General features: G+C 42.5%; 3 protein-coding genes across 4 annotated transcripts in view; 1 reads left to right on the top strand and 2 right to left on the bottom strand.

Annotated features, from left to right (window-relative positions):
* Window positions 1-1426: 1426 nt before the first annotated feature.
* On the bottom strand, window positions 1427-9196 carry LOC121556180 (coatomer subunit beta). 2 transcript variants are annotated; one of them, XM_041870080.2, is made up of 22 exons: window positions 9102-9196; window positions 8371-8524; window positions 8010-8239; window positions 7718-7887; window positions 7501-7615; window positions 7319-7411; window positions 6533-6670; window positions 6310-6429; window positions 6108-6215; window positions 5500-5646; window positions 5243-5388; window positions 5040-5136; window positions 4782-4942; window positions 4548-4668; window positions 4203-4430; window positions 3825-4004; window positions 3265-3409; window positions 3009-3128; window positions 2747-2892; window positions 2567-2656; window positions 1962-2117; window positions 1427-1764 (listed from the first exon to the last, which is right to left on the bottom strand). In XM_041870080.2, exons 2-22 carry the CDS (start codon window positions 8459-8461, stop codon window positions 1705-1707), a joined length of 2862 nt encoding a protein of 953 aa, XP_041726014.2. In that variant the 5' UTR covers window positions 8462-8524; window positions 9102-9196; the 3' UTR covers window positions 1427-1704. The 2 variants fall into 2 exon arrangements, with proteins under 2 accessions (XP_041726014.2, XP_045071876.1); XM_045215941.1 differs by having other exon boundaries at window positions 9045-9167.
* An 819-nt stretch (window positions 9197-10015) lies between these two features.
* LOC121582911 (proteasome subunit alpha type-1-like) lies at window positions 10016-13867 on the bottom strand. Its single transcript, XM_045215942.1, has 10 exons — window positions 13777-13867; window positions 13022-13066; window positions 12830-12931; window positions 12648-12751; window positions 12454-12542; window positions 12247-12317; window positions 12034-12163; window positions 11874-11953; window positions 10470-10574; window positions 10016-10310 (listed from the first exon to the last, which is right to left on the bottom strand). Exons 1-10 carry the CDS (start codon window positions 13777-13779, stop codon window positions 10251-10253), a joined length of 789 nt encoding a protein of 262 aa, XP_045071877.1. The 5' UTR covers window positions 13780-13867; the 3' UTR covers window positions 10016-10250.
* A 1066-nt stretch (window positions 13868-14933) lies between these two features.
* LOC121556192 (cGMP-inhibited 3',5'-cyclic phosphodiesterase B-like) overlaps window positions 14934-19243 on the top strand; it is an 88458-nt gene continuing 84148 nt past the window's right edge. Inside the window, exon 1 of the mRNA XM_045215947.1 lies at window positions 14934-16049. Within this exon, the coding sequence (XP_045071882.1) occupies window positions 15159-16049 (891 nt within the window). The 5' untranslated portion in view covers window positions 14934-15158. The remainder of the gene's footprint in view (window positions 16050-19243) is intronic.

Genomic DNA, 19243 nt, shown 5'->3' with positions numbered 1-19243 from the left:
GTAACGCCAGAGGCATTTGAGGAATTTCAATTAACTGCTGAAATCCCAGTCCACACAGCCTGTGGGGTAGGAGAGGAACAAAAGGAGTCCCTCCGCTCCTCAGGAAATATGGCCTGTTCAGTATGTTAGGTCACTTAATGGCTCTGTACCTCTGGGATATTTACAGCCCTGAAATCCTTATGTAGACAAAGTTAAAAAGGTCAGGCTAAAGGGGAGTTCTGGGTTGCAAAAGTGGAGATATATTTGTAATGGAAATAATCTTGTTGATTTACTGCGTTGTTTGGGTCTCTTCTTTCCAGTCAGTCATTGTGATACCACACAAGAACAGGAAGTTTAAGAAAAATATGTGAATCACTGGAAAAATGTGAATCACTGAATATTCATAATTTCTCCCTGATAACTATTCTGTGTAGTGTTTTATGTCTTCAGCTTTTAGGGTGAGATGAGGACTTAGGACCTAATGAGTCATCATGGGTTTTGTTTGTTACAGTCTGAACTCTTCACTATCGGCCTAAAATCGTGTTTTTCTTACAATCAGTCATCATTTCACAGTAATGAGGCCTTTAAGCATGCCTGTCTCTCAATATGAGATTCAAATGGAAATGGCAGCATCAAATTCAGAAGATGTGCATGAAGTGCTCAAATTCTACATCTTCCCACACAAGGCAAAACGTGATGTCATTTCCTTTCCAAGAAGAGAGGGAACTTTTCAGTATCTATTCCACTGGGGAACTTTTATATAATGGTGAGGTGGAGAAGGCAGTCAAAGCAATGTAAATGTGTGTGATTGTGATTAGAAATTGAGAAAGGATTTTGACTTGATGCTGAGCTTTCATCATTACACCATTTCAATACTTGGCAAAGACTTCCCTCATATTGCATGTTAATTGTATTCACTCTACATTTGTATGATTAGAAATGTGGGATCTGACATTCATTTTCACTTCATTGATGCAATTACTTGCAATTTACAGAAGCAATACCTTTTCTCCACAAACTTGAAAGTAGTTTTACTTTCAAGGAATTTGCGTGCATCTGATACAAGAACCACTTTGATGAGTCATTATCTGTAGTGTAAAGACAATAATGGGACATGAGATCAGGTAGGCAGCCCAATTATGATATGTTGCCCAATTATTGGTAAAAGACCGATCTGATTGGTCAAAAGACCAATTAGTAGCAAAAATATCAGAATTGGGCTGCCTGTGTAAACACAGCCGTAGTGGATGGAATGTGCATTCAAACTGCATCCATATTTCATGGTTTAAAGTCTTATGACATTGCATTTAACTTTACTGTCATAACTTTTGGCAACAGCTTAGTTAAGGGGTGGTGGATCGGCAGTTTCTCCTACCTCACGTTCCCTTAGAGTAAGTAAAGAAAGACTGAACACGCAAACAGCCCATTGTCTGAAAAATGTTGGGAGTATGTTTTGTTATATATGTCATGTTTTATTGAAAATGAAAGATAGGCCAGGGATATCACTTGGAGCACAGTAAGAGGGAGTTTCTTCCTGACACAGGAGGTGTAAAACCATCTCTCATACACACATAGAACAGTACTTAAGCAAATGGCCATAAAACTATTTTTATGGCTTTATGGCCAGAGACAGATAGAAGAGAGAGGACTAGCAGAAAGCACACATTTCTTTGCAGATGAATCTTGTCCAGTGATGTGGAGTTCTCAGTTGGACTTCAGTTCACTTTATGCAGATGTTTTTTTCTGGGAAAGGTTGATCTTGTCACCCAGACTCAACGCCATACCCTGTGGAGAGAGAGGAAGTGTTACTTGCAATGTATAGTCTTTAATAAACAATTCCACCCCGATATTTGCATTATTATATCATTACTACTTGCACTATCTCAGCATCCCAAATGGCAACCTATTTCCAAAAGTAGTACACTATATAGGGAATAGGGTGCATTTTGGGATGCAATTTGAGTGGGGAGTGAATTTCTCACCTGGCTCTTGGCCCGGATGCGGATGTGTCCGTTGACAGGGGCATCAGGACCCAGGTGGATGGGCTTCTCAATGCTAACGTTGGCCAGGGCGTCTTCACCGAATATAGAGCGGGCGTACAGGTTGGCAGCCATGAAGCCACAGAAGCCTGAAAGTGCCTGGATATAAGGACAGACAAGGTGGAGTAAGTGAGCATCACATGCATTCCTACCTATTTGACAGTAGTAGGAGTCCGATTGGTCCTCTAGGAATGTGATGGGTTTGCTGAAGATAGGGCTATTACAATAGAGAGTCATTGTCATCTTAATTGTCTAAATCCATCAGTGGACTGATGAAGAATTGTAGAAAATAGGTACATTTTGCCTGTATCTCGCAGGGTACCCTTTTCTTTTCCAATGGATTGATTCAATCAGATAATTATAAAAGCCATTTATAAATCAAATCCTAACACCGTAAAAAAGATAGCAGTAGCAGAAAGGTTACACGCTCTGAGAACTTCCACTCATTAACCTTCCTATCTGCCAGGTTTAAATCAATTATGTTCTATACATTATCATCATTGTCCTATTGATGTAGTTCAAACTGCCATATTCCATAACTACTGTACCTTCTCTGGGGTCAGGCACTTCATGTTGGTGGAGCTGAGGATGTGGTGGAGGTACTCGTTCAGGTCTGCAATGTTGGTGTTCACTGTCACCTAGAATAAACAGTGTTATTACGATCATCCACTGAACACACTAACAAAACAAAACCAAATATGGACAGTTCTCTTATCTAGCGGTAGTACCTTATTCTCCCACTCAAACTCGGCCCACATCTGTCTGAACTCTGCGTCTGTGCACGAGGCTGGCTGGATGTAGTCCATGATGTCAATGTGGATGTCACTGAGGACCACGCAGTTCCTGTCGCTGGCAGCTCCTGATACGTCATACACTGAGACAGACCGACAGATGCATGTTAGAACTGATGTCGAACACATGGAGTGGAGGCTGGCATCACATCATCTTCATGACAAGTACACTGACAGAAGTTAGAAGTGATCCTCTTACCTATGTTGCCAAATATGATGCCATTCTCTGTGGACGCCACTTTGACGTTAGCCTTGATGTTGGCAAAGTCATGAGGTGCCAGAGTGAGAGGAGAAGGCTTCTCAACCAGCTTGAGGTCACCTGTTGGATTGAAAGGTTGAAATCAGCATTAGACATACATTACCTGTGGTAACCAAGAGAGATGGCCCTGAAACAACCCTTAGTAAGGTTGTATGACTCTGCACATAGTCATATGAACTATAGACTAGAACCTCACCCAATGTAGCCAGCTCCAGGGTGCAATTCTGAAGGGTGTCGTTGGTTTGGTTGACGACCAGCACGTCCAGCACAATGTCATACTGGTTGACATGGACATAGGCCTCCGCATAGACTGGGTCTGAGAAACCAGTCAGCTGGGTAACCTGCAATACAACACACACTCAGAATGACATGGTCCTCACCAACCTGTTGTTATACAACAGAGTACCCGTCAATAACTACCTCAACAACACTAACAGCTAAGATGAAAACTTACATTTCTGAATTGGATCCTGAGATACAATCCATGCCATTGCCTAAACCTAGAAATGTTATATTCATTCCCTCTTTCATAGTTGTTCCTGTGGAACAGACCTAGAAAACACTGATTTCTCTGTTGCTATGGCTCACTGTCAAGTTGGACACACAGTGCCACCTGCTGGCAACTTGAGGTATATCACACACACACATCTACTTTCCAAAAAGGCACATGACCATGTGATTCCCAAGCACACTACTTTGTAATTCTGTAAGAGAACGGTGTGTGTGTGTGTGTCTACTGGGTCCCTGTAGGTGTACCTTGTTGAGTTTGGAGGCCATGGGGTCATTAGCCTCCTTCTTAAGAGTGGTTCCCATGGCAGCCAGTAGACTGAGCTGGAACTGGTCCTCCTTGGAGGTCGTCTCGTTCTTGGCCGTCAGTTGCATAAAGGAAATGGGGTCGTCTGCCTGCACCAGCACGTTCCGCTTCTCTGACTCTTTCTGTGGATAAGAAATGATAAGAGCACAGAACAGCATCAGCACAAAGCAACACAATCCAGCCGTGTCCAAATGGATAAGCAGCCAGGTGAAGGGAGAACTAGAGTATAGCTGAGTAAACTGGGAGAAGGCAGTGGTTTAGTGAGAAGAGTGGACCGGAAGCTATGGCCTAGTAATCTAGGAGCCAGCGCTCCTCCTTACCTTCTGAGATAGCTTCTCCTCCTCCAGCCTGACAGTGAGCATGTGAGACAGGGACTTGCGGCACTCCTTGTTGAAGATGTCGTTCATGAGGGGCGAGCACTCGGACAGCACCTTGAGGCACAGCGAGATGCGGTCCACATCGTCGTCTGTGATGGGCTTCTTGGGCAGAGAGGACTTGCCCAAGTGGAGGATGGTGGCCATGATCAGCATAGACTCAGCCACAAAGGACTGAAGGGGACACAGGGATCAAGAGCATTAGAATCACTTCATTGACTTTCAATGGAGTGAACGTGGAACACCTAAATCACAACCGTTTCAGAAGATAATGAGAGGTTCTATACTTACATTTTGTCTCTTTTTGTCTTGAACAATGGCGACATATCGCAGGGCCACTTTAGTCAGGGTTGTGGCCAACGAGGCTGCCACATAGAAGTCTCCGTCCATCAAGAAGCCCCTGAGAGGAGGCCTACAGGGAAAGGGACGAAAGTTTCATTGAGTGTCATATCATTCACTTCTGAAAGACAATCACTGCAAGCTAAGAAACTATGTATTTTAGATACAAAAGGTGATTTATTTTACCTGTCCTCTTCCTTCTTTGAGGGTCTGGAGGAGCTGAGGGCGCTCTGTGTGACGTAGGTGCCCATCTCTGTCACCAGTTTGGCTGCTGGCGCTGCGCTCACCTCTTCTTCCGGCTTCCCCTCCCCAGACTCTTTCTTGATCTCGTTCTCTACTATGGGGATCTGAAAACAAAGGGACAGACATGAGTCACCAGCATCAAGTATCACTCTGGTATTGAGCGCTGAAAGTGAATTAATAATCCATTAGCACAACACATACCTCTCCAAGCGATCTGCGCACTTCTGTCATCACACTCTGAATGTCCTCTTTAGTGCTGCAGTATTCTCCCAGGATCCAAAGCGCTCCTCTGTAGATCCTAACACAGTTTAAAATATTGGCTGTCAGCATAAAAAAATCTGTAATTCTCCAAAAGCATCCTGCGATTCTCTATTTATATGTAAGCTTGCCAGTCTTGGTCTTACTTGACAGTCTTGATGGCGTGGAAGACCTCCAGCATCTTCTCGATGATGAGGGGCCTCAGGTTGTCGAACCTCTGAATGGCCTCCCTCACAAACTCCAGCACATCAGCCGCTGCTGCCTCGTTAGTGTCACTCAGGAACTCCATCAGCTGAGTGACACACACGTGTCATTTAGATTACAATCACAGATGACAGAATGACCTTAGCTGTGTTTCATTTCAGGGTTTGTGTGGGTGAACAGGGTAGATAGGTAGACTCACCACAGGAATTACATTGGCCGCCATGTCAGGGAAGCGGACACTGCAGGAGTGGAGGGTGCGCACCAGCAGCTGCCTGAATTTATCAGTGTCCTCATGCTCCGTCACGTTGTTGGTCTTAATCACCTCTTTCTTCAGAACTATCACCAACTGGAACACAAACACATGAACACCTTAGTTAGAATAATCATCATCCTTTTAGAAAGAGACAGGAGCAGACAGTCCACAGAGACCGGAGCGGACAGTCCACAGAGACCAGAGCGGACAGTCCACAGAGACCGGAGCGGACAGTCCACAGAGACCGGAGCGGACAGTCCACAGAGACCGGAGCGGACAGTCCACAGAGACCGGAGCGGACAGTCCACAGAGACCGGAGCGGACAGTCCACAGAGACCGGAGCGGACAGTCCACAGAGACCGGAGCGGACAGTCCACAGAGACCGGAGCGGACAGTCCACAGAGACCGGAGCGGACAGTCCACAGAGACCGGAGCGGACAGTCCACAGAGACCGGAGCGGACAGTCCACAGAGACCGGAGCGGACAGTCCACAGAGACCGGAGCGGACAGTCCACAGAGACAGGAGAGGATAGTCCTGAGGATGACACACCCACCTCCTCTACGTTCCGGGATGAGACTAAGTCCAGGGCCAGCTGCAGGGTCTTCTTCCGGACTTCCAGGTCAGGCGTGCTCAGAACACGCAGAATGTCCATCACCAGGTCCTGGGTGGGCAGAGAACAGACATGTTAACCAGGTTATTATTACACTTCAAAGACTTACTGGTACCCAACATTTATGACAGTGAAGTCTGAGTACCTGGAGAACACGTTCATGAGTGGGATGCTCTTTCAGCTCTATCAGACGATCCAGGACGATCAGCTTCACATTGTTGTCACTCTCCTTGATGATCAGGTCAATGTAGCACTGGGCAGCAGCCTAGAATAAACAACACACAAACGCCATTGAAAGACACACAATACCAGACTAAAATCCACAGCAGTGCCATGTTGTGAAGAAGTAGATAAGTGAGAGGGGGTACCTTGATGGCAGTGGGTGCGCTGGACAGCGTGACAAGAGTGCCAGCTGCCTCATACTTGACGGCTGGGCTGGAGGACTGCAACAGGTTGTAGATACAGCGGATGAAGCGGGCACGCTCAGACGGGTTAGCATGGCACACCTAAACATGGAGGAAACAAGATACGATAAATTAAAAAAGGCCAGTACTTACGTGGAGATAATTTGCAATTGAAGCTTTGTTTTCATTTTCTTTAACTCATAGCAACATGTCTTAATAGACCACACACACTGGCATACATTTTGGCTTGCTCCTTCCTCAGTGCGTGTGAAACAGAAAAACAGACATCATGTGACATCCTGTGTTTTTTTAAAACATATTTCTCAAAATAGATATCTGGAGGTTTATTTGATTTATTTTGGTATTTTACCTCCTTTTTCTCCCAATTTCAATTACGATCTTGTCTCATCGCTGCAACTCCCCCAACGGGCTCGGTAGAGGAGAAGGTCGAGTCATGCGTCCTCCGAAACATGACCCGCCAAACCGCGCTCCTTAACACCCGCCCGCTTAACCCAGCTGCAACAATATGTCGGAGGAAACACTGTTCAACTGACGACACAAGAAGTTGCTAGAGCGCAATGAACCAAGTAAAGCCCCCACCGGCCGTGACAGACTGGGATCGAACCCGGGTCTGTAGTGACGCCTCAAGCACTGCAATGCAGTGCCTTAGACCGTTACGCCACACAGGAGACCAGATATCTGGAGATTTATAGTGGAATTTTCTGGTGGGAAAATGTCTGAAGTACTCACCTTGTAAATCAGCTCCACAATGACCAACTGGAGAATATCTCCAAATGTATGCACTTGATCAATACAGGTGCTGAGGTAATCCAGAGCTCTGTCCTGCACAGTGGAATTGACCAGTGTTAGTCCCAGACAAAGAAAAATGTTGGTGAGCGGTCTCTAATAAAAAAAGTGAAGATGCAATTGACCTGGTCTGCGTGAATGAGCATCATGAAAGCATTTCTCTTGCAGCTGGCATCTTTTTCATTCACAAGGAAATCATGGATCAACTCAGGGGCATCTGGGATGAGATTTTCAAAGTTCCTGAGATGGAAAGAAAATTGCTCAAGTAAATGCCATGTTCTCCATTAAGGGTCATATACAGTCATATGGGCCTTCCGTATTGTATCAGTACAGTAAGTGTACCTGTAGATGGTGTAGATGGCCAGGACAGCATTGCGGCGAACATAGCTGTGGCGGTGCTCCAGGCAGGCGCGGATGGCGGGCATGAGGGGCTCCAGCAGCTCAGACTCCTTCAGCTTGCACAGGAAGCGCAGGGTGGATCCACGGATGAACTCGTTGGGGTGCTGCAGGTCCTGAAACAGATAAACATACATTTAATGCCTCTTATTCAAGGGTAATAGTCCCACGTCATACTTTGCTAATTAGATAATTCATCTAACATTCAGAGACAGTGACAAAACACTTGCTACCATACCTTTCTGTAGGCATCACAGACCAGGATCATCTCCTGAAGCAGCTTGCCATCTGGCGTCGTCTTGGGGACAATCTCCCAGAAGACTAGCAGAAGCTTTTTGATGGTGTGGTCTTGAAGTGGGAGGACAAATCGGATGATGGTCATCAGTAGGCCTGGCAGCTTCTCCCCATTCAGTATCATGATGATTACCTTCTTCAGGGCCTCAGTCTTTGCCTTAATCTCTCCTTTTTCTGATATCAGGAAAAATTAACATTGTTAAAGTCACATTGATCACAGATTATTCACACTGATAATGTGTGTGTGTGTGGGGGAGGGGGGGTGCCTATTGACAGAGCAGATAGTGTCAACAGAGAATACTTACCCAAGTCGGTTTTGAGACTGACTTCGGATGGTGGTTCAGAGTCATTTGGAACATTGATCAAAGTGTAACAAACATTCTCTGCGGCTGTCATTTTGCCGGATGGATCGTCTTCCCTCTTGCAGCACCCCAATCAACAGAACTGTTAAGATGATTCCTATGAAGTACCCATCAAGTAATGTTAATGCATAATCCGACAAATGTAAACATAGCTGCTATTACACGCTTATTTCACATATTCAAGTTATTGTACACTATTCGTGCGTTCTAATACAGCACAGCTGTAGCTAAGAAATATGTGGTAGTTAGTCGACACATCCACGTAGACAAGTCAGTTGGCTAGCTTGTACTAGCTAGTTAATGTTATTCATTGACACAGGCCGCCTCGGCTGTTAGCTAGTACGCTAGTTATTGACAAGTCAATGGCCTAACGAATTACGCAGCTCAATCAGTGACATGCACTAAAAAAACAGAAATGCAATATGCCAGTAACACTTCACAGAGCCTAGTAAACTAGCTAGACGTTTTGATATTGCAAATTGAGCAAGCTCAAACGCTTGTCATCCATTACAGCTAGCGTTAGCTTGCAAATGGTGGATGGATACCAAAACATCTTCGGAATACAATTACCCAAACCAATCTTTCCGCACACGATAGAGAAATAAACACGTAGCTACCTTACTGCACGTTTATTATATTTCAAAATAGCCTCAAATGTCGCGTCTGTTATTTACTTGGGCATCTGTAAAATTGCTCAGAGACCTTCTCGAGCTGTCCGTTCCCCACTTCCCTGTGACGTGGAAGATTAGATACTTTCTGAGCCACATCACTACTACAGCAAGTGAAACGGGACAAATAACCCAGATGTCTAGACGCGAAGACGAAATTCTAATTATGAGTGCCCAATGTTACAATCTTATATATTGCCTCCATTTATGAACTGATACTTGACATGTTTTTGATACAAGTAACTTACACTACATTTGCTATTTATGAAATATTGAATTGTATATTTAAGCAATAAGGCCCTAGGAGGTGTGGTATATGGCCAATATACCATGGCTAAGGGCTTTTCTAGCAGGACGCAACGCGGAGTGCCTGGACACAGCCCTTAGCCGTGGTATATTGGCCATATACCACAAACCCCTGAGGTGCCTTACTGCTATTATAAACTGGTTACCAACGTACTTAGAGCAGTAAAAATAAATGTTTTGTCATACCCATGGTATACGGTCTGATATACCACAGCTTTCAGCCAATCAGCATCCAGGGCTCGATCCACCCAGTTTATAATTTTTTAAATAATTGATGCCCCCATCACGTGGTGTGGTTCATTCCAGAGGGTTGACCAATCCACAGTATAAGGCTGCCATTTCAGTTGGGTTTGTCAGTAGGTAGTATTACCAGCAATTATGATTCAAGAAAGTCCATAGTAGTCCCGGGTTAGTCCATGTTTGAACATCTACTATGTTTTAATTTTTTTTGTTCAAATTTAGTTGGTGTTAGGTATAAATAAACCCCCACTTTGGTTCCTACCTCCTCTTTGAAAACACCCACCACCGAGTGGCCATGTAAGAACATATAATGACAATGCAGTAATGAGAAAAGCTAACATCACGTTTATATATATTTTTACAAACCAGACAAGTTCAGAAAAAGTTTGTCTTTAATGACAAAAAATGAATGCAAACATTGAACGGCTACCAAAAATCATAGATAATCGACTAGAACATACAAGTATAATGGTAATTGTTCTCCATGTTGATACAGTTACAAGTGAGTGTGGATGGAATATTGGTTGTGGACAGGATGCCATCCAATGACTGAAAGAATCAGGGATAAGAGCTTTGTCATCTTCACACTGTCTGGGACACACTTCAATCTCAGAGCTCCATGGGCTCGTCTGGCTTCTCTGCTGCCGGCTCGTCATCTGGCTGGGCAACCTGCAGCACAACAAGAGGACAAGGCATGGGCACTGTCAGGTTTGGAGATAACTGAATAATGTACCGTCAAGAATCTTATTAAGGCAATAACCGTTCCTCTTGACAAGTGTCCTCGGTGAGAAAATATTTTAATTCAAAATTTGCCAAGTTGTTTTTTACCCTTCTCTGTGGCCTCTCCTCAAGGCCTTCAAGGAATGATGCCACATCGCCATCATCGTAAATGGTGAACTCCATGTCCTTGCCAACAATCCCGATGGACACATTCTAAAAGGGCAGACAGTAAGTTGTCAATCTGTGCTTTAAGTTGTGTTCTGATCCACTACCCTTCTCTCTGAAACCCTCACAAATTTTAAAACACTGGATTAGTGTAAGCATGGCTAGAAGGTGTTTTCACATAGTAGTTATATCCATCCCATCAGGAGGACCGAATGAAAGCACAGGGTGGGGAGTAGATAATTGGACAGTAGCCTGACGTAAAAGTATTCAGGTTACTACAAGCTTCACTCGGTTGATCTACGTGCATGTGGGTGGAGTGGGATGTTTGGAGCAGCGGACACCTTTTTGTAACATGACATCCTCGCCGGTTTCCCTCCCATTCACAAAGGGGCGATAGCAACCTTTTTTTGGCTAGTTGACTTTAAACATAGTAAGCTAGCTAGCCTTTTAACTTCCCACATCTCCACAATCTGAAATAATCCGATTTATAATTAAAACATATGCCCTAGCAAATATCCGTATACTTGCAGGTGTAACTACTGATGGGGAAACAAAGCTTCCTGAAGCTGAGGTTTTCCAGAACATTTTGTGAAATAGGTTCATTACTCGAGGCTTTGATCAACACAGTGTACACTAGTGGCGCCTGCTGGTCAAAATAAATGATTATAGACGACGTCCCACACCCCGTAGCGTGTGCGCAGCGTAGCCTTTTTGTCTTCTACCAAACCAATCAGGTGGTTGTTCGACGAAATGAAGCTTCGACCGTCATTGATCACATGCTTCTGATAAAGTGATACTGGCATCGGCACACTGCTTCGAAGTACACTGCTTAACAATTCTGACGCATGCCTCGGAGCTGAGGCATCAAACGTAACATCACTAAGTGTAACCCAAAACATTATCCCAGTTTGATATGCTGCTTGTGTATTAATTCCCATATCAGCTAAAAACAGAACATGTTTTGGTCACAGAGAAAAAAGCATGTGGCTAGCTAGTTGGCTATAGCAGGTTCTACCATTTCACAACAGCCTGATAGTTATAACTTCTAAACAAAATACCTTTTTGGGTGGATTCTTGTTGTTTGGTTATCAATGCAAAATAGGCGACTTTGATGAATAGCCTATATAGCCTATAGATCGGATCAAGGAACCAAGCGACAACACTGCCCCCATGGCTGCGGAAAGAATGATACGGCGCGTCTCAATTTTCAGGTAGTAGAAAAGTATGTCGAATGCCGGAGCGTTTTACAAGGAGCCTCCCCTTTTGTGATGAAAAACGATATTGCAACACTGCGCTACGCTCCGAATCTTGTGTTGCCATAGAGCTTGCAGTAAGCTTAAGGTTTACCTTTGTGGTAAGATCTTGTTCTGCAGGTAGAGTTTCCCTCAGTCCCCGTAGGCCATGTTGAACCAGGTCATTCAGTTCACCTACAAGACAGAACAAAAGCTTTACAACGTGCTTACATCAGTTCCTGAGAAGCAGAGAAGAAAGGGCATAAAATACTCACAGTTGAAAAAAGCGTCCATGTGTCTTTCCAGGTAGGTACGTGCAGACTGGGAGCGGGCCCCTATGGACATGGCCTTGCAATCAAAGTAGTTGGCAGAGGGGCAGGTCTGGAAAATGTGTGGCCCCATATCCTAGAAGAGACAGACAATATTAGATATGACATACTATTCCACTAATATTTATAGCAGGACAAACCAACCAAAACATATCTTACATCATATCCTGCGATGAGCAGTCCCACACCATAAGGCCTTCTTCCATATCTCTGTGTAGGGATCTGGGTTTCTGAGTGCTAGGTCAAGGTGGATTGTCTATGTGTAGCATGAATTGTGTCTGTATTGGCCATTTGAAAAGTTATTACACCATTGCAACTCAAACATTCAGCATCATAAAAACTAAAACATTTGTGGTAAAAGGATACTGCTTCCAATCAGTGTGACCAAGCGTGACACAGGGAGAGGCCGATCAAACACGAACCTGGAGTCCAGGCACTCCTGACGCATAAAGTTGCTGAAGGAGTATGATGGAAGAGTGAAGTGTTAACTCCAGTCATAAAAACCCTTTCTAATTATCTTCAATAATATGAAAAACCATGCACAACAGATTCTCTCTTACCAGAGTAGCCTTGCATCAGCAGTGAGGCCAGCGATGGAGATGCCAATATGGCTGTCGACGTGTAGAATTTTCTTCTGATGGGCGGCCAACTCTGACTGAGCTCTCTGGACAAGAACACACAATTAGAATTAAAAATAGACAACTTTTACACTATGCAAATGTAAAATCAATGTAAATTGTACCTTCAGAGCCACAAGTACAGCATGACTGCGAGATTTCAGACCCACTGTGGCAGATCCTTGTTTCACTGCTTCCATAGCATATTCAATCTGATGAATACGCCCCTGAAACAAGACAATGACCTATTATAACAGTCACAAATATTGCAGCTGAAATTGCTAACTGTTATGTTACCAGTATTTGCAGACTCTTACCTGTGGACTCCAAACTGTGACATCGTTGTCATACTGGTTGCGGAACTAACAAAAATACAAAAGTTGCTATCGTCATAGCACAGTATGTCATCATTGACTACATAATAGAAATCAAGTTCCATTTGCATGTGAAAACGTTATCATGGGATGCATTATTGCTCCATTGTTTATATTTTTGTTGGTTGCCCAAAGCCCACTTTGATGGTAACAGTTACATCTTAACGTGTCTTTACCAAGGCAATGACTCAGCTAAAGCAGCGGTGATTTAACTAGCTAGTTAGCGCTGATTTAACTAGCTAGCTAGTAACACAGCTTGGTCTTCACACACAGAAGTTTGACTTGAAGTTGTGAACAAGTAATCTAGGTAGCTAGCTAGCTGAATGGCTAACATTAGTTAGCTAGCTACTCCCATTGATTAACATGTTAGCTATGTCCAATAACATTAAGCAAGAAGTTAGCCAATACTATCGTATTCTACACAAAATATGGGATAGTCACAGGTTAGGGATGCAGCCATAGCATTTGTTGTTGGCCTAACTAGCTACACATTCTATTTCATTATCTTTTTTTTTTATCGGTACGGTAGCGTAGCTAGTTAGCTTAACTAAAGGCTTACTCATTGCTATGGATAACTAGTCAACTAGGTAGCCTTTCTATCCGACTACAGATAACAGATATTTCTGTTGCATTTAATAATTACGTTTGCATTCACTTTTGATACATCGTAGATATTATATAACTTCTTCCATCCTTACCATGATGATTAAGCTTTCCACCAACAAGAGCCTCAGATGGCTGATGCGTGATCGACTACTTTTCCTACTGACGTCTGCGCAAAGGGAAACAAGTAGATCACAGAGAGAGATCCGCGTTCTGTATTTTTCTCTATCTGCCAGATGTGATGTGAAATTCTTCACCAGACACTGCAGAAGAATTCAGAAACACCCAAAATACACAAACTAAAAGCGTGCAATTATTCAATACAGGTAATGTTAAACATAATTTAAAATCTTGTCGAATTCAACTATTTCCCCCTGAAAATGTCGATTTTGAAGGTGCATTCCTTATTCTTACATAAATATCACTTACTTTCTATAATATATCCAAATAGAGTTACATCTTCTCTGATATATGTAGTGCTCAAGAGATTCCATTCCAAAGAGAAACATTGCTTTTATTTACAAAGTCTCATGAGAACACATCCAAAAATAGGTATTCTAAGATTAATCTTTTTTTTTAATGAAGTGGTAGATTTCATTAGTTGAACAGATCTGGAAATCTTACAATATCACAGGCCTGCCAGAGTAACTAGGCCTAGATAGTGGTAGAATAGCCTGGCTATGTAATTACACTAGAAAAAGGTGCAATAGTATACTACTACTACTACTACTACTACTACTACTACTACTATTAATAATACTAATAATAGTAGTATAATAGTAATGCTACTACTAATATTAGTACTTCTACTACTACTACTACTAATAATAATGGCTAAACCTGGAAATAATGGGCCTTATTTCTGGCCAAAATATACTTCACCAATCCTAAAATCCTAATGAAACCGTTCCAGTTGCACATCTGTTTGAAAGCAAGATCATTTGACGTTTGGATTTTGTCCAAAGTAACGGTAAGCAAAATCAGGTAAATTGATAACGCATACTTTCTTTAACCTCACTGTCAACATGTTGACATTGTATGGTTGTTTTTAGCTGTATAGATGATCAATTGTAGATGTTTTCAGTGTATTTTGAACGCTTTTTTCAAAAAGAGTGCATTAAAATGACAAAAAGTTAACTCGGGCTGATTAACTCTGACAGTCTCAGTTTTTATATAGCAGCACTCTTCTTCCTTCGTCTGACCGACCATGAGCGTGCACGGTTTGTTTCCAGTGCTGCAGAGCGCGTGCCTGTGTCGATCTGTAGTTTTTGTAGCGGATTGTCACATCTAGGCGGCGACACAGAGTCCCTTTTCTCTAAAAACAACAACATTTCACCTTCTCTTTCTTTTAGTCAAAATGCTTGAGCACGTTTGAGTGACCATGGAGTGCGTTTGCCGTCATGTAGTGGAGCGTTAATACGGCGAAAATATTGGGAGAAGGAAACTTGAAGGAATCCAAGGAGCTACAGTTGAAAACATGGCTGTTCGCGAAGAAGGAGAGGTTTTGCACAGTAAAATCAGGCACCACGATGGGGTTGCCAATGCAAACAGCACAGAGAGCTTCAGGAACGGCTATGTGAAGAGCTGCGTCACCCCTTTAAAACAAGACCATCAAAGGGGATTTTTGTTTAACGTCTGTAGGTTTTGCAATGAGGACATTCTGAATTCAAAATTATTTCGAATTTCTGGTCTATACCTGGGTGCATTCGCAATTTTTGCAGTTTCGTTGCTTATTTCCAGGAGCTTGCAAAGTGACTTCAGCTTTTGGGATTTGCGGAGTTTTCTGTCGGGCTTCTCTCAGTCCATCAGCCCTCTCTTTAGCATAGGCTGTGCATTCTTCTTTTTGACTTTTTATCTAAGGAGGAAAAAGAGGGAAAGTAATAAATGTTGGCTTGTGTCACTGCCAGCATCATGTTACTTAGGGGATTTTTTGGTTTTGCGGTTTTTGCAGTGGGGAGAGGACCAACACCAGATGCAAATGGTGGGCAGGTTGTTATTCGTGTTGGGTTGTGTGGGTCTCCTAACACTGATCCCCACTTTGAAACTCAAACACAGTGTTCTGATCCTGGTGTTTGCCAGTGTTGTGTGGTTGGTGTCTTTCACCAGTCTGAGCTGTCTGCCTGCGCTCCTGAGACCCGTGTTTGCATGTTTGGCGGGTGTCTCAGGCTCGCTCTTGTCGCTCTGTTTTGACCATTATTACCCGTCGAGGGAAGCGCCAAACAGGATCTCCAGCACCGAGGAGAAAGTCCCTGTGATCAGACCCAGGAGAAGGTCAAGTTGTGTTTCTTTGGGGGAAACGTCGACCAGCTATTATGGCAGCTGTAAAATGCCTCGCAGACCTTCATTACCGTGCATATCCAGAGAACAGGTAGGTCATGGGCTAGCATAATGTTCATCATTGCCTTCACTCAGTTGTGCACTGACTGCTCAGAGTGAGCACACGTGCGCAAGAGTACACAACCTTGAACCTGTGGTCTCCAGCAAGGAGGCAATTAAACTCCATATCCATAATGCACAGGCCTACAATAGTCCAGACAGACAATCACCCCTACACTGCTGAACTATTCACTATCCAGGTCATTAACCTCTACTCACACCAAATAATCGTCTCTTGAAATAAACTAGTCTGATAGTCCTGCAATAATTAAACCCATATGACTATAACATGCAGCACACAAGCACCAGAAAGTTAATTTACCTAAGTGACATTTATTCAGACATCCTATCCTATTCTCGTTTATTGAGAGAATTGTGTTGATGACAGGAAAGCATGTCTAACAAGTTAAATCCAAGTTCAAGCAGGTAGAATAGTCAATGCAATGATAATTATTTAGTAATTCACTCACAGGCATTATTTTCATATAGGCCTAGCTATTAAGAAAATAAGTGGTTAGTACTACATATTCACTCATCTCTAAAGTGCCCTATAAGGTTATTATTTCACTGTAGTTAGGATACCCTGGTGTGAGTCCACTGCAATGGAAAGTGTGAGTAACATCAAGTGTATTTATTTGGCTTCAACACTCACTGTATTCCAGGCAATGTATTGTGACCATGGAAGGTATTCATTCCCCAATAGTTCAAGATGGAAGATATTCATCCAAGACCCCCCAATAGTCAAACATCATGTTCACACTTACAGTTGATTGTAACAAACAACATCACTGTGGCCCAGCTGAGCAAGGCAAGCCCTTTTTAAAGGTGCTGTCTGTAAAATGTTATAGGCTACAATTTGTACAAAAAAATGGACCCCTTGATTTTTTGAAGAAGACAACTTGATGAAATAGCTTATTATTACTTTCTTACACAGGCCCAATCATAACATTATTTGCAGGGATATGAAATATTGCTAGCTTGCTTACATTTTAAGCGTCTGAGCTCAAGAACCAATTGTGTATCAGAAAGAAGCTGTTTTTGGAAGGATCGGGCCATCCACTCTGAGAGTAAATAGGCATCAGGCTTTAGCATCAAATTATATTCCATATTTTAAAAACCTCAAGGAATGTAATTCCTTTAAAGATGTATAATAACAGGCTATTTGTGTGTAGAAACTTTATGGACTGCAGTCCGCCTTTATTTTATAATCAGTGATGGTAGCTGATTCTAGTTTATTTGTGAAATATTTAGGTGTAGTGCCACACATTAACAATAAGAGTTTTCAAATCCAATGAGGGCAATATGTTCAGATGACATTTTAGTCTGTGCTCTGCCCTCTCTGAACATATTAGATTAGCATATCATATTGTTCATTGTCAATTAGATTTATCCGGATTTAGTTTTGCGCCTCTGGTTCTGTCTATGAACCTGTGAAATTTTATAAAAGTGACCTGCCAAATATTGTTTTAGCAATAACCTTTGTTGTAAACTGGACTACCTTAAAGATTAAGATTATTAAGAAAAGATAAGACGCATAAGCTGTATAAAGGATGTTTTATTACAGCGTTGTAATAGCACACTTCAGTCATACAACACAACATTGAATTTGTTGTTTGTTCATTTGACTCATTGTCCTGCAGTGGCTGTTGTGTCAGGAATAGATTGCAGACTCAAGTCTGGATACTACCATACAGGTCTGTTCTAGCGTTAATGTTGTCAGGCAGTGATGGGCATTGGTGTAGACCAGTATTGATCAGTGAAATAAAGATGTCACTACCTGTTGTCCAACTGTATTGACTTAACAAGAGGGGACAGGAGTGCCAGCATCACCCAAAACGCGGTACTGTCCTAGCTGAAGGACCATGTTTGAATATCGCAGTCAAGGGCTTTAAGAGTGTGATGTGCGCGTCAGGTTCAGTGTCCACAGTCAGGTCTTATATGTGACACTTTGTCATGATGTAGTGTAGACTAATGGTAATTAAGCCTAGATCATACTTGTCATCCACACATGCATAGCTGACCTGACTTATTTGGTCACACATTAAATGGTGCCTCATATATCATGACATTACATGATTTGTTGGTCATTGATTCATCAGAAATGTATTGTCAAATCATTTATATATTTTTTGGTCAGCACATGATGCTTATGACAAATGCTGTGTGGAATGTGGAAAAGACTAACTCGTGTCACTTGAAGAAAAAAAATGATTTTGACCTTAAAAGAAAATGTGTCTTTCAAAATTGGCAATGCGGAAAAATTTACATAATAAAGTTTTCCACAAATTAATAATTATCGTAAAAACTACTATTTTAAAAACACACCACCATATACGATCAGTAGTCAACAACTTTTGGGTTTGAATACAACGTTTGTCCTGAAGCTCTGTTGATATTGACATGATGGTATGCTGTGTGTCCTGTTCTGCATTAGATCCATTGTTGCCAGACAGTGATGCATTTAGGCCTTGTTTGTTAATTGTTTCTAGTTTCCACACAGCAAAAGTTCAGTGTTAGCAGCCAGACAAGTATCAACACCACCACCTTTTGATATGAGACCATGTGCAGCTGAAATCAAAATAATTTTAAATATTTGAAAGACAACTCCGTTTTAGTAGGCCTGTCTCTTGCAGGAACTCTCACATGATAACAATGTAGACCTAGTTATGGAGCACTAACACATCCTGCTCAGGGCTCTACACTGACCTTTTTTACAAGGAGCATGTGTGCGCCTAAGTTGAAAAATGTAGGAGCACACAAAGAAATTTAGCACAATGAAAAATATTTGAGGTAACAAGCTGGATTCTTTGTAGTAAGGGTGCAAGCATGACGGTCATGAATCTGCGCTCAGTGTATTCTCCATGGCACTTGGGGGCTGCGGTATAGTGAGGTAATCATTGCAACAATTTATCATCTGGGTGATATATTTTTTGGGGCGCACGGGTGCTCCTAAATTGAAATTCCAGGTTGCACAGCAAAATATTTAAGCGCATATGCAAGTAAAATGGTCGCACTGTAGAGCCCTGCTGCTACAATTCGCTATGCTGTTTTTTAAATGTGGATCACAAAGATACACAATGCTATTTTTGTATGCAGGCCTACATACTGTGCTTGATACTCCTTTGCACACCTACTAATACAGTTAAAATACCTATGATATAGGCCTACTCCATTCTGAATTAAATA

This window comes from Coregonus clupeaformis, unplaced genomic scaffold (assembly GCF_020615455.1).
Source record: "Coregonus clupeaformis isolate EN_2021a unplaced genomic scaffold, ASM2061545v1 scaf0562, whole genome shotgun sequence".
Classification (NCBI taxonomy): Eukaryota; Metazoa; Chordata; class Actinopteri; order Salmoniformes; family Salmonidae; genus Coregonus; species Coregonus clupeaformis.
The sequence above is the reverse complement of the archived record's forward strand: the minus strand, read 5'-3'. Positions and strand labels throughout refer to the sequence as shown.

What these genes read in the sequence shown, in the direction of transcription:
- LOC121556180 (XM_041870080.2), bottom strand. Translation starts at nt 8,461, where the DNA reads ATGACAGCCGCAGAGAATGTTTGTTACACTTTGATCAATGTTCCAAAT. An exon ending in CATCATATTTGGCAACATAG is followed by an intron (nt 2,893 to 3,008) that starts GTAAGAGGATCA and finishes GGTCTGTCTCAG; the next exon opens with TGTATGACGTATCAGGAGCT. An exon ending in AGTTTGAGTGGGAGAATAAG is followed by an intron (nt 2,657 to 2,746) that starts GTACTACCGCTA and finishes TGTTTATTCTAG; the next exon opens with GTGACAGTGAACACCAACAT.
- LOC121582911 (XM_045215942.1), bottom strand. An exon ending in TCACAGTTTGGAGTCCACAG is followed by an intron (nt 12,932 to 13,021) that starts GTAAGAGTCTGC and finishes GTCTTGTTTCAG; the next exon opens with GGGCGTATTCATCAGATTGA. An exon ending in CATGGACGCTTTTTTCAACT is followed by an intron (nt 11,954 to 12,033) that starts GTGAGTATTTTA and finishes TCTGTCTTGTAG; the next exon opens with GTGAACTGAATGACCTGGTT.